The 13831-nt window shown below is 37.1% G+C and overlaps 1 protein-coding gene across 4 annotated transcripts in view; it reads right to left on the bottom strand.

The window, feature by feature from the left end:
* The window catches only part of QSER1 (glutamine and serine rich 1), an 80600-nt gene that overhangs the window by 40055 nt on the left and 26714 nt on the right, over nt 1-13831 (bottom strand). For 3 of the 4 annotated variants that reach the window (XM_069471247.1, XM_069471249.1, XM_069471248.1), the window contains exons 2-4: nt 10000-10112; nt 9453-9614; nt 1120-4809 (exon numbers count right to left, since the gene is read on the bottom strand). In XM_069471247.1, coding sequence (XP_069327348.1) covers nt 1120-4809; nt 9453-9614; nt 10000-10112 — 3965 coding nt within the window. The remainder of the gene's footprint in view (nt 1-1119; nt 4810-9452; nt 9615-9999; nt 10113-13831) is intronic. The other variant, XM_069471250.1, reaches the window with a different exon arrangement.

Below are 13831 nucleotides of genomic sequence, written 5' to 3'. Positions count from 1 at the left end.
TTTTAGAACAGAGATTACAAAAGGTTTGCTCTAGGAATGTAAGAGGGAATATAATAATTGCAAAGCACTCTGAATTGGGGAAAGGGGGGAGCTAGGATTAGCCGCATCCATAGTAACGTCTTTGAATCTAAGACTGACTTTCCATTATGCTAATTTCCCTGTGTAACAAAATGAGAATTCTTTAGAAACGTATTATCAGACACCAGTTGTTTCATATCATCATAGTAGATAAAAGGTAGTTTCAAACCCAGAGAGAAGATGAGAAGTACATTACTAAACAAAGTTTAACTCTTAAAGCACCACCCTATTTGTACTTAATAGCTCAGCAGGAAGGCAGGCTCTAGAATCAGACAAACCTGGGTTCAGATTCCAGTTCTGTGATTTAGTAGCTGTATCAACCTACACAATTCATTTACTCTCAGTTTATATCATCTGTGTACTAGAGGAAACAATGTATATCTCACAACACTGTTATTAGTTCCTGGTAGCTAGTAGCTAAATTATTGTTATAAATTTCTCTTTGGCATGTTTCTTAAAAAAGTAACTTTTATACTTACCTGTCAATTATTTTACATAAGGTACTGCTTCTTAAACATTTCCTCTCAAGTTCCCTTAACCACAGAGTAAAGTGAAACACATACCCAAAGATTTGGGTATATAATTTGATGCCAGCACAAAATTTTAAAATTTTATCTTAATTATAAAATATGCATATTGCATATGACATAACCATATTTAACACTAAAATGTTCATCTTCAGGTAAAATTGGCATACAGGTTTGTACTATAACAGGACCCCCCAAGACAGTGCCTCATATCCATAAACTATTTCAAGATGTCTTAGATTAGAGAAGTCTGGATAGCATACTGCATAAATTATGCTGCCTGTGTCAAAAAGCCAAGAGAAACCAGAACTACTCAACCTAAAACCCAGACCTATCCTACGGGCAAGGAAAATTAAAAAAAAAAAAAAAAAAAAGTCCATAAGATACCTACCTATGTATTTTGTCCTGAAGATTTGTAGACCTGCTTTAAGCTAAAAAGACTTCAAATGCAGACTATAGTTAGAAAAATAACAGTAGAAAGTCATAATTGGGCATCAAAAATTTAAAACTTTACCTGTTTTCTTCTTTTTATCAGAAGTAGCATCCAAAGCAGTTAAAGGAGTAGAGATGCTTTTATAAATATCATGACTGCATACTCCAGGATCATCTTCATCAGAAGAAAATGAAGATAAATGTTCCAAATTTTTAAGTTCATTATCAACTTTTTCTGATGGAGCCCCACTTTCAGACACTAAAGGTGTGGGTGTTGTAGATGAAGTCTTTGGAAGTGGTGGGGGACAAAATGTACGAACCATCTGGGTCCCTGGCCGTCTAGTCCTGTTAGGCATTCGTACAGCGAGAGTGGAAAACTGCTGCTTGGGCCCAGATTTCAGAAAATCTAAGAAAGAAGCAATAAATCCTGTTTTGACTTCTGGCTGTTTTTCCTCCACTTCTTTGATCTTCTGCCTCATTTTTTCTTGATGCTGATAACCATCATGGCAGCTTTCCGAGGAAGGAGGAGTATATGGTAAATATATATCTGTTCCCCTTGGATTCTGGCGTTTGCCTTGGACAGGTCTTTTTAGCTGCTTCTGATTACTGTTGTCTTCCTCTTTAACTTGTCCTTTTCCTTTAGCTGTTTTCTTCTGAAGGTTAAAATGCATTAAATCTTGGTTTTCTTCTTCAATCTTGACACTGATTGCATCCCCAGGTTGGGCCATGGCCAACAGTGCAAGTGTGCTCCTAACTGGGTTCATTGACACACCACTGTCATCACCCCCTAAGGTAAATTCATTCTCTGATGTAGCACTCTCTCCACTTATACTTTGACTACTAGAAACAAACTCTTGGTTTCTGTTATTATTTAATGTACTATCAACAGGAACTTCGCTGTCTTCTTCAGATTCATGATTGGTAGCAGACTGTTTCTTGAATGGGCCAGAACTTTGCTCTTGGACTTCATGACTTGGTCCAACCACTGCTGAAGTTACTTTAGTTGGTAGATTTTGACCAGGTGTTTCAATGTGCTGTTGTTCAAGAGTCATTTTTGACTGAAGGGTGGGGACTGGTGAAAGGTTTACAGTAACCTGATTTCCATTTAAGGAAATATCATTTATATTCTGTGACTTTCCAACTGTAGCTGTTATAGAGTTAAAATCGGAAGTCACATGACTGACATCTAATGACTGCTGAAAATGAGATTTAGAGTCACCATCTTCAACAGCCTGCATAGTTTCATCTGAAGTTGACTTGGAAAAATCAGAAGGCGTAACCCCACAAGCTGCTGCTGTAGCTGCTAAAATATCATCTACATTTGACAAAATATTTCTTTCATCACTGAGAAGCATTGCCTCTGGGAAACATATTGATCCAAGAGAAACAAACTGATTTTTTGAATCATGTTGATTTGTTTCGCTAAAATGGCCCTTTGTTGTTAGATGTTGTTGTAATTGTTTTGAAGCCTCAGAGAGGTCCATTTTCATAATTTCAGGAGTTTGAGGATGGAGCTGCTGCTGAGAATGATCGCCATTGCTCTGAATAATGTGACCATCCATCTGAAGGAAAGGATGTGCTATTTGTTGAGGACTTTGAACACGCTGTGCTTGTAAAGATGCCTTTACTTGTCCTAAACCTGCCTGCAGCATTGACTGCTGAAGAATTTGTAAATCACAGGCAGAATCTAAAAGGACCTGTGTATTAGGAAGAGATGTCTGATGGCCATGTCCTAAAACATGATTTGGAATTTGAATTTGAGATGAGGCATTAATAATTTGATCATGCTGTTCCTGGACCTCGGTTTCATGCACCTTATGTATAAGAGAATGCTGCTGGTTTAGGTCTTTAGCATTCAACCTTACTTGTGGAGTTTGTATTAAATTAGTTGCTTTCTTAAGATCAAGGGTGGTTGCATTATTGACTTGGCCAATTTGTTGGTTAAGTTGTGTCACTGAACCAACCATGCTTTCTTCTTTTTTTGACCCTTGTAGAGCAATCCCAACAACTTGATCTTCAAGATGGGAATTACTTCTGATTACACTCTGAGAATATCTATCATCTGCTTTTGACACCTTGTAAGTTGATTCTTGAGCATTAATTTCCCCATCAGACAGCCTCTGGGTTGATGACTCAAGAGATGCTTGTGGCTGCAATATTTGTAACTCTTGCATTGGAAAATCATCTTCTTGCTTTGAAGATGTATACACATCTGAATCAAGTTTTCTGTCAGCGTAAGACTTTGGATCAGGGGAAGGTATGTTATTCTGCAACGTCTGACAATGAGTAGAGGATGCAAAAGGTGACTGGACAGTAGGCAAAAACTTCTGGGACTGGGGAGATGATGACTCTTGAGTCTGAACATTTTGGGAAGAATGCATAGAAATATAATTTTGGGTTGGGCTAGAATCTGGCAAATTCTGAGACCGAGAGGCAGAAGAATAAGAAAGAGAAGGGGCTGTTAATGTCAGGGACTGCCCAGAAGCATAGCTTTCTGAAGGACTAACAACTGACAAAACTTGTGATTGAGATGAATAACTAACCTGTGTCTGGCTAACTGGTGATAAACCCTGAGAGTGACCTGATGAATAACTTTGAGACTGACTGACTGAAGACAGATCTCTTGTTTGAGCAGGGAAATTCTCATTTGTGACTGAAGATAATACCTCTTGCTGATTAGATGAATAACTAAGTGTCTGATTTTCAGAAGTTATAGACTGAGATGACCCAGAAAAAGTCAATGTTTTATATAAGGATGGCAATTTCTCAACCTTGCTGGACCTATAAACCTGTGAATGAACAATAGATGGCACATTATGTGGCTGTACTAAACCATAATTTTGGGACTGACTAACTGATAAAAGGCTTGGTAGCTGCGCTGTAGAATAAATTTGTGCTTGGCCCGATATTACAGAACTCTGGTTATGTAAAGGTGTTGAATAACTTAGTGTTTGCACAGGAGGAATTATATTTTGAGGTTTGGGGTTCTTAGTTGATGTTAGTGGTTGTTCTATAGAACAGCTTTTTACTTTTGTACTAGAAGGAAGATACCCTGATGATGGAATTACAGATGAATAAGACTGAGCAAGCTCCACTGAGACCTGGGAGGTCTTCTGTTGCAATCCTCCATTGCTCACCTGAGTGGAATCTCCAATTGTGCTACAGGATAAAGATGACTGCCTGGTTGTTTCCTGAAAATTAACTACACTTGCATTTGATAGATAACTATGTAAGGAGTGATGTGAACCAGTCAGTTGTGCCTGAATAGACTGGGTACCTGAAGGCCGCTGATGGTGTTTAATAACACTACATTCTCGAAGAAGAGCTCTTTCAATGGAAGCAGTAGAACTAGTAAAGAGAGTTGAACTGTAGGCTTGAGGAGTTTGCTGGGCTCCCCCGAGTGCTGAAGGCAACAAACTAAACTGAGGTTGTAAAAGATGGGGAGCAGATTCTTGAGCTGAGCGATATGTTGAAGACTGAGGTGGTATGCTGTTACTTAATGCAGAACTGCCCAGGCGCTCGAATGCTAACGCAGTTGGAACAGTTCCCTGGGAAGTCTTGATTTGTAGCAAAGGGTCATGAGGATTTAAAATTCCATTTGATGTAGTGTTAAAAGTTGAGTCCTGAAGCACCAAAGGTGAGGTGGTAGCAAAGTTTCTATTGCTGAAGGTGGTGGGATGCTGATACGCAGGGAGGGCAGATGGTGGAAGTGTTCCAGTGCTTGGCAAAGGTCCAGTAACAAACAGCTCAGTTGCTGCTGAAGAATGCATGCCTATGAAGAAAAGGCACAAAGATTTTTATGCAATCACAGGACAAACACTTAAATATATGTTTCCATAGCAGTGACTTATCTAACCCTTATCTAACATGTCAAAATGTTTATAAGACTTAAAAGCCTGACAAATTAGTTCTGCAAGTAAATTTTGAAAATTACATTTCAAAATAGTCAGCTTTCTTTTTTCTTTTGATTTTGTTTTTTTGAGACAGGGTCTTCCTCTGTTGCCAAGGCTAAAGTGCAGTGGCATCATCATAGCTCACTGTAACCTCAAACTCCTGGGCTCAAGAGATCCTCTTGCCTCAGCCTCCTGAATAGCTGGGACTACAGGCACACACCACCAACACCAGCTAATTTTATTTTTATTTTTTGTCGAGACAGGGTCTCACTATGTTTCCTGGACTTATCTTGAACCCTTGGGCTCAAGCAATTCTCTCGCCTTGGTTTCCCAAATTGCTAGGATTACAGGTATGATTATGGCCTCAGAATAGCTAGCTTTCTTAAAGTAAAAACAAAGTTACAATTCACATCTATAATTGATATATAAATGAGCTTATAATTAGTTTGATAAGGCCATATGAAAATTAAGAAGCCAATAAAAATGTATATAATCTCTAGTGATTAATTTACCCTGAAATCCCAAAGCAAAATACTAATGGACAACCTAAAATATATAACATTTAAATTGAAACATCAACACTAAATTGCCTACATCTAACATGATAAATAAATCTAAAAATACCAGTGAGTTAACTGCAAACTGTACAGTTTCTTTCGCCAAAATATATTCATTTAAAAAATCTCTTGTGGCCGGGTGTGGTGGCTCACGCCTGTAATCCTAGCACTCTGGGAGGCCGAGGTGGGCGGATCGTTTGAGCTCAGGAGTTCGAGACCAGCCTGAGCAAGAGCAAGACCCCATCTCTACTAAAAATAGAAAGAAATTATATGGACAGCTAAAAATATACATAGAAAAAATTAGCCGGGCATGGTGGTGCATGCCTGTAGTCCCAGCTACTCGGGAGGCTGAGACAGGAGGATCGCTTGAGCTCAGGAGTTTGAGGTTGCTATGAGCTAGGCTGACGCCACGGCACTCACTCTAGCCTGGGCAACAGAGTGAGACTCTGTCTCAAAAAAAAAAAAAAAAAAAAATCTCTTGCATTTCAAGTTTTGACTTCCTATGAACAACTTCCCAGTAACAATAGATGCATGCTTATCATGAAAGGTTGATCAGAAATTAATAAAGTACTGTCAAGAAGACATTGCTAACATTTCAGGACAGCACTCTAGCCACATATAGCAAAAGTAAAAATGTGTATATCCTTGTGATCCAAAAGTTCTATTTTTAGAAATTTATTCTGTAGATATAAGTGGACACAAACATATTTGTACAAGATATTCATTATAGTTATTATTTATAACAAGTAGAAACAACCAAGATGTCCATCAATAAGGATCAATCAAATAATTATGGCATATCCTAATAATAATGTTGCTATAAACATTAAGTGGATACATAGATGTCTAAGAAGAATACATACCAAACTGTTAACTCTTCTCTAAAAAATAGGACTATAGTTAGGAACTAACATTTTCCACTATATACACCTTTTTACTGTTTAAATGCTTTATATAATACTATAAAAATAAAAAATATCTAGTGGCACCTGAAAGAATAAATAACACTTGGAAATGTTTAAAATAATACAGTCACAGAAACTAGAATGGACTTTTGAGAAAATCTAATTTAACTCCTCACGCTAGTAATCGGGAAACTGGGGTCCAAGGAGGTAACGTGACTTGCCCAATGTCAGGCAGCACTCATGACTCCAATCAACTTACTCTACTGCTCCTTACCAGGTATCTCCTCTTGTTCCACTTGTGTGTGTTGCAGGAAGTGGGGGTTAAAATATAAAAAGTAGACAGCAATAAAGAATTTAACTAAATGTAAAGTTACAAATGAATAATGAATTCTATTATAATGATTATTCTAACGCAAGGACATGTTTTATGCCACATGTATCAAATCATATCTAAAGAACAAATTGTTTTTTTTTTTTTTTTTTTTTTTTTGAGAGAGTCTCACTCTGTTGCCCAGGCTAGAGTGCCGTGGAGTCAGCCTAACTCACAGCAACCTCAAACTCCTGGGCTCGAGCCATCCTCCTGCCTCAGCCTCCTGAGTAGCTAAGGACTACAGACATGCACCACCATGCCCGGCTAATTTTTTTCTATATATATTTTTAGTTGTCCAGATCATTTCTTTCTATTTTTAGTAGAGATGGGGTCTCGCTCTTCCTCAGGCTGGTCTCGAACTCCTGAACTAAAACGATCCACCCACCTGGGCCTCCCAGAGTGCTAGGATTACAGGCGTGAGCCACCATGCCTGGCCTTAAAGAACAAATTGTAATTACATGGTGACTGACACTGTCACAGTTATGCCTAGAATGAGGAAGAGGCTAGTTAGAGAAGCCAGAGAATATCTGGGGCTTAAAGCAGTGGGTAAGGAACTTCTACTACTTGAAATTATTCTATCCAGTGGGGTGATAAAGGATCTTTCTCACTTGACTTACTTCTGTATAATTTATTAGATCAATGTAGAAGGGAGTCACAGAGGCTAGCAAATTCACCACGTATGCCAAAAGAAGATATGTTGTAATGCATCTAATGCTCATATTCTAATCTCAGACATTCTAACTGAAGATGCTCCTTATCCTAACATACTAACACCTCCTTCCAACTAATGGTGTATTCATGTGTGTATATTCTTGTCTCAATTTCATTGTTATTTCTCATTTGGAGTATATTAGTTTAGATCCAGGTTAATGTGCTCAAAAACCATCAATGTTTCTTTTAAGTGGCCATACCATAGTAAAATCTGTGGTACTCTGGAAAAAATAAAAATAAAAAAACTTCTACCTTACTAACCTGAGAGTCCAAGGCCCTTCTGAATGCAATTCAATTATGGGGCCAGATATAAATTGAAAAAGTGAATTTTTAAAATTGGAAACCTAAAAAAACACAAAATTTAAAAACAAACTGTATAAGATTAAAAACACTTTACAGAAAGTGCTGCCTCTCTTAGATGTCAAATACTTTCCTGCCTTCTTTAAACATATGCCAAAAATATTAATAGATTGTTTTATTTTAAAGCTTCTTCAATTCTTTTTTTTTGAGACAGTCTCACTCTCTTGCCTGGGCATCAGCCTAGCCCACAGCAACCTCAAACTCCTGGGCTCATGCAATCCTCCTCCCTCAGCCTCCCGAGAGCTGAGACTATAGGCACGCACCACCATGCCCGGCTAATTTTTTCTGTTTTTAGTTGTTTGGCTAATTTCTTTCTGTTTTTAGTAGAGACGAGGTCTCGCTCTTGCTCAGGCCAGTCTCGAACTCCTGAGCTCAAGCAATCCTCCTGCCTCGGCCTCCCAGAGTGCTAGGATTACAGGCGTGAGCCACCGCGCCCAGCCTTCAATTCTTAATATTAAGTTTCAGGACGAATAAACTGATAGAAAGTCTAATTAAGTATATGAAAGATAAAATTGTTTCAGGAAGTAAAAAAGGAAGCTATGTTTTTAATATTGTTTTATTTCACACTAAAGCATTAATTATTCCCTTAGAAGCGGAAAAAATGTTGCTAAGGCATATCGAGAAGCTCTATTAATGGAATTTAGGTCAAAATGATAAAATACTATTTCCTACAGCTAATTCTTTCAAATTTCTTCTTTAAGACAAAACAAAACAAAACAAACCTTTGTATTGTAAAAAAAACCCAGAAATATATGCAAATAATTTTTGAGAAAAAACTGTTGAAAAGTGAAATAAGAAAAATGAAATAGGTTGGGCATAGTGACTCACACCTGAAATCTCAGCATTTTAGGAGACCAAGGTGGGAGGATTGCTTGAGCCCAGACTGGGCAAAAGCAAAACCCTGAGGCTCCATTTCTACAGAAAAATTAAAAAGTTAAGAATTAGCCGGGGTTGGTGGTACAGCCCTATAGTCCCAGCTATTCAGGAGGCTGAGGCTGGAGCATCACTTGAGCCCAGGAGTTTGAGGCTGCAGTGAGTTATGATGATGCCACTGCACTCTAGCCCCAGCAACAGACTCTGTCTTAAAAAAAAAAAAAAAAAAAAAAAGAAAGAAAAAGACAAATGAAATAATGGAAAAGCACATTATAGACATTGTAACCTGTAATGGCTTTTATTACTCATTTAATCTATTCAGTTAAGGATAACTTTATATAACACTAATGATAAAATGAGTCCAAAGATTATTTTTTACTATACCAACTACCCAGCCTAAAGTCACTAAAATAAATGAAATTTAATCTTTGCTTCTCTCAGGTAGACAAAAAACTACTTAAACTGTCAGTATAAATTTTACATTAGGGTTTATCTTTAATAATTATCTACCCTCCCAATGCCAACTTATTAGTTTTCATCAGAGTGCTAAAACCGAATTTCTGCCAATAACAATTTCTTAAATTTTATACACCTTAAAGCTGTAAAAAAATTCTAGGTTTTAAAGTTCCTGGAAAATCAATAATTAACAATCACTCAGCCATACTACCATAATAACAAGGCCATAAAAAGTATATTTTTGATCAGTATTTTTATAGGACTTAAAAATTTTGAAAACAAGGAATCACCTGTCTGCCAGGATGGAGCCCTGAATTGTGGTAAAAAAATAGTTCCTGAAGAAGCAGCCTGGGCAGTTCGGGATTCAACAGCAGAGAGAAAATTCATCACTGAAGATTCTTTAGTGTTAGCGCTGGCGCTGTTCACACTAGTATCAAATATTCCAGAAAGACCTACATTTAAGATAAAATATACCCCAAAGTAAAAATATATACTTATATAAAATTACATTCTTGACTCTATTTTATAAAGGAAAAATGAGGCCAAAAAATTCGATAGCCCTAAATGGTTTTACTTTGAAATAGCAAATAAATATCAATTTCACCAAACATATTTATAATTTAAAACCTCCAAAGAAGTATGAAGGTCTCTTACTTATTAATTATATAGATATTCCCTATTAGTAAACATCAAGGCTTTTAATCTCATTTTCATTTTAACATTTCCCACGGCATAATTATGTCCTACACATTCATAACCCAACATGTGAAAATTAATTTTTCTTCTCATTCACTAAATGTACCCAGACTTGTAGTATATCCACGAGAGAACTGTTACCAGTAGGTTGAGGTGTGGGAGCATATCCAGGAAGCTGATGAGAGGCTGCAAAAGTCTGTCTCTGAAGAAGATCTGTTTCAGAGTGTGAGGGATGTCCTTCTTCATAGCTTAAACTAGAGGATATTAAAAATCAATGACTAAAAATACACAACTCAAACTATATGATCAAAGAACAACTATCAAAATAGTAGCAACCTTTGGCCAAATTCCTGACCTCAGTAGATCAGTGGATCAAACACAATCTGATGATACTGTCACAATGGGGAAAATACACTGAAGACATAGTAGGAAAAAAATGATACATATTTTATTTCCCTTAATCTAACTTTACCTCCAACAGAATCTTTTTACTAGCAGAGGTAACATGGTACAGTGGAAACAGTATTATCCTGTAAAAGAGGCGAGCTGAATTCATCACCCAAGCTCTACTTCCGGCTTACAGTAAAATTTAAAATTAGTGACTCAGTTACTGTTGGAATAATTTTCTCATCTGTATGAAAAGGGAACCAGACAAAATAATTTCTGAAGCCTCTCTAACATTCTGTGGAATATTAGCTAATTCAAATAAATTAATAATTAAAACTACTTCCTAATAACTCACCCAGAAATGTCAAGCTCAAACATTTGTAGAGTAGCCCAGAACAAGTATTTCCCACCCCCGCCCCCTTTTTTGGAGACAGAGTCTCACTTAGTTGCCCAGGCTAGAGTGCAGTGGTGTCATCACAGCTCACTGCAACCTCAAACTCAAGGGATCCTCCTGCCTCACCCTCCCAAGTACCTGGGACTACAGGTATGCGCCACCACGCCCAGCTAATTTTTCTATTTTTAGTAGAGACTGGGTCTCCTGTTGCTCAGGCTGGTCTTGAACTCCTGAGCTCAAGCAATGCTCTCACTTCGGCCTCCCAGAGTGCTAGGATTCACTGTGGTTTTAATTCGCATTTTTTTTCTTTTTCCTAACCACTAGACCACACCAGGGATAATTTGCATTTCTTAATAACAATGCCGAGGATCACTGCTCATCTGCCATGCAGAAATCTTCTTTAGTAAAGTATCTACTCAAATCTTTTGCCCATTTTTATTGGGCTGTTTGTTTTCCATTACTGAGTTTTGGGAGTTGCTTTTATATTCTGGAATCAAGTTCTTGGCCAGATATATTTTGCAAATGTTTTCTTCCAGCTTGTGGCTTTCATTCTTATAATATTATCTTTAGAAGAAAAGTTCTTAATTTTGATCAATTTTTAATTTATTAATTGTACTTTCAGTGTTGTAGCTAAGATATCTTTGCCTAATCCAAGATCTCAGAGATCTTCTCTTGTGTTTCTCTTATAAGTTTTACACTGCTGACTTTTCCATTTAGGTCTATGATCCATTTGGAGTTAATTTTTTATACATAGTGTGAAGTAAGGGTTTGAATTCATTTTTCAAAACATTTGAACATGCAATTGTCCCAGCACTATATAGTGAAAAGATTATTCTCTTTTTTTCCAATTTTTAAAAATAAATCGGGACAAGGCCTTGCTCTGTTGCCCAGGCTAGAGTGCAGTGGCACCTAGGCTCAAGCAATCCTCCTGCCTCAGCCACCTGAGTAGCTGGGACTACAGGTGTGTGCCACATGCCCAGCTGAAAAGATTATTCTTTACCTGTTGAATTGCCTTGGCACCTCTGTCAAAAAGCAACTAACCATATAATTGGGGTTCCATTTCATGACTATTCTGTTACATTAACCAAAATGTCTGTTCATAACACACAATCTTGGTAACTGTAGCTTTATATTAAGTCTTGAATTTAGTAATGCAAATCTTCCAACTTTGTTCTTTTTTCTTTTCTTTCTTTCTTTCTTTCTTTTTTTTTTTTTTAGACAGAGTCTTGCTCTGTTGCCCGGGCTAGAGTGAGTGCTGTGGCGTCAGCCTAGCTCACAGCAACCTCAAACTCCTGGGCTTAAGCAATCCTACTGCCTCAGCCTCCCCAGTAGCTGGGACTACAGGCATGCGCCACCATGCCCGGCTAATTTTTTTCTATATATATTTTTAGGTGGCCAGATCATTTCTTTCTATTTTTAGTAGAAACGGGGTCTCGCTCTTGCTCAGGCTGGTCTCGAACTCCTGACCTCGAGCGATCCACCCGCCTCGGCCTCCCAGAGTGCTAGGATTACAGGCGTGAGCCACCCTGCCTGACCCCAACTTTGTTTTTTTTTAAAATTGTTTTGGCTATGGTAGGTATTCTACATACATTTTAGAGTCACTTTGTCAATTTCTACACAAAAATTGCATTTAATCTATACATCAATTTGGGGAAAACTAACATTTAAAAAATGTTGAATCTTCTAATCCATGAGTATGGTATATTTATTTGTTTCAGGTTTTTAATTGTTCTCAGCAATCTTTTACAGTGTTCAGTATGCAATTCTTACATATATTTTGCTAAACTTATCCCTAAGTATCTCACTTTTGTTATTTTGTTCTAAATGTTTTTGTAAAAATAACAGCTTTGAAATACAATTCATATACCATAAAGGTTACCCTTTTAAAGTGTGCTAATGAGTGATTTTGAGAATATTCTGAGTTGTGCAACTATTACCACAATTTAATTTTAGAATATTTTATCATCCCCAAAATAAACATGTACCCATGAGAAGTAAGTTCTTATTACCCCCCACCCAGCCCCTGGCAATCACTATTTTCTGTCTCTCTGGATTTATCCATTCAAAATATTTCATAAACATGAATCATATTACATGTGGCCTTTTGTGACTGGCTTAACTTAATGTGTTCTCAAGGTTCATCCATATTACAACATGAACGTATCTGTACCTCATTCCCTTGTAGGGCCGAATATATTCTATTGTATGGAAATACCATGTTTTGTTTGTCTGTTCATCAGTTGACGGACATTTGGGTTATTTCTACTTTTTGGGTATTATGACTAATGATGCTATGAACATTCATGTACAAGTAATTGTGTAGGTGTTTTTATTTCTTCTGGGTACATATATACCCAGGAATGGAATTGCTGGGTCATATGATAACCCCTTGTTTAATATTTTGAGGAATGGCCAGTTTTCCAAAATGGCTGTACTACTTTACACTCCCACCAGCAAAGTTTAAGTGTTAACATTTCTCAATATTTTCACCAATACTTCTTATTGTTAGTATTTTTTATTACACATAACAGATATCCTCGTAGGTAAAGTGGTATCTCATTGTGGTTTTTGATTTGCACTTAACCAATGATAACTAATAATGTTGAACATCTTTGCATGTGCTTACTGACCATTTGCCAGTTATTTTCAAAATACGCATACCATTTTATCTGCTTTTCAAATTATCATAGCAATCACTCTCTATATTAAAACAATCTACACAAATATATGTCCTTACTCTGGCTGACAGAGCCTAGAAGCAATGATACCCTAGCAGCAAAAAGTATACCTAGTGCCCAGATCTTGGTTTCTAATACTATTCTCTAAGAAAAAGGAACCAGGGCTCCTTGGAGAAATGGCTGATTATAATACTGGGGCAGAAAATATACAAGATGAGCCTGAAGTATCTTACAGTGCCGAAAAGTAAGATAGTGGTAGAAGAAAGAAAGGGAGGGAGAGAGAGAGAAAGAAAGAGGGAAAAATATCCTCTATTTATGTCAAAGGAACACAAGCTAATTGAAAAAGGTCCTAATGACCACAGCTGGAACATTTTAAGCAACAAAACAGTAGTACTGGATTATAACCTAAAGTATAAATATCCATGAGTCTGTACTGATATTAACGAAACAACTGAACAAATAAATAAATAGAAGGAAAGAGACAAATCTCCCTTAAAGAATTTCAAGTAACTTA

The sequence above is a fragment of the Eulemur rufifrons genome, chromosome 6, assembly GCF_041146395.1.
Source record: "Eulemur rufifrons isolate Redbay chromosome 6, OSU_ERuf_1, whole genome shotgun sequence".
Lineage (NCBI taxonomy): Eukaryota > Metazoa > Chordata > Mammalia > Primates > Lemuridae > Eulemur > Eulemur rufifrons.
Note: the sequence above shows the minus strand (reverse complement) of the source record. Positions and strands in the feature narration are given on the sequence as shown.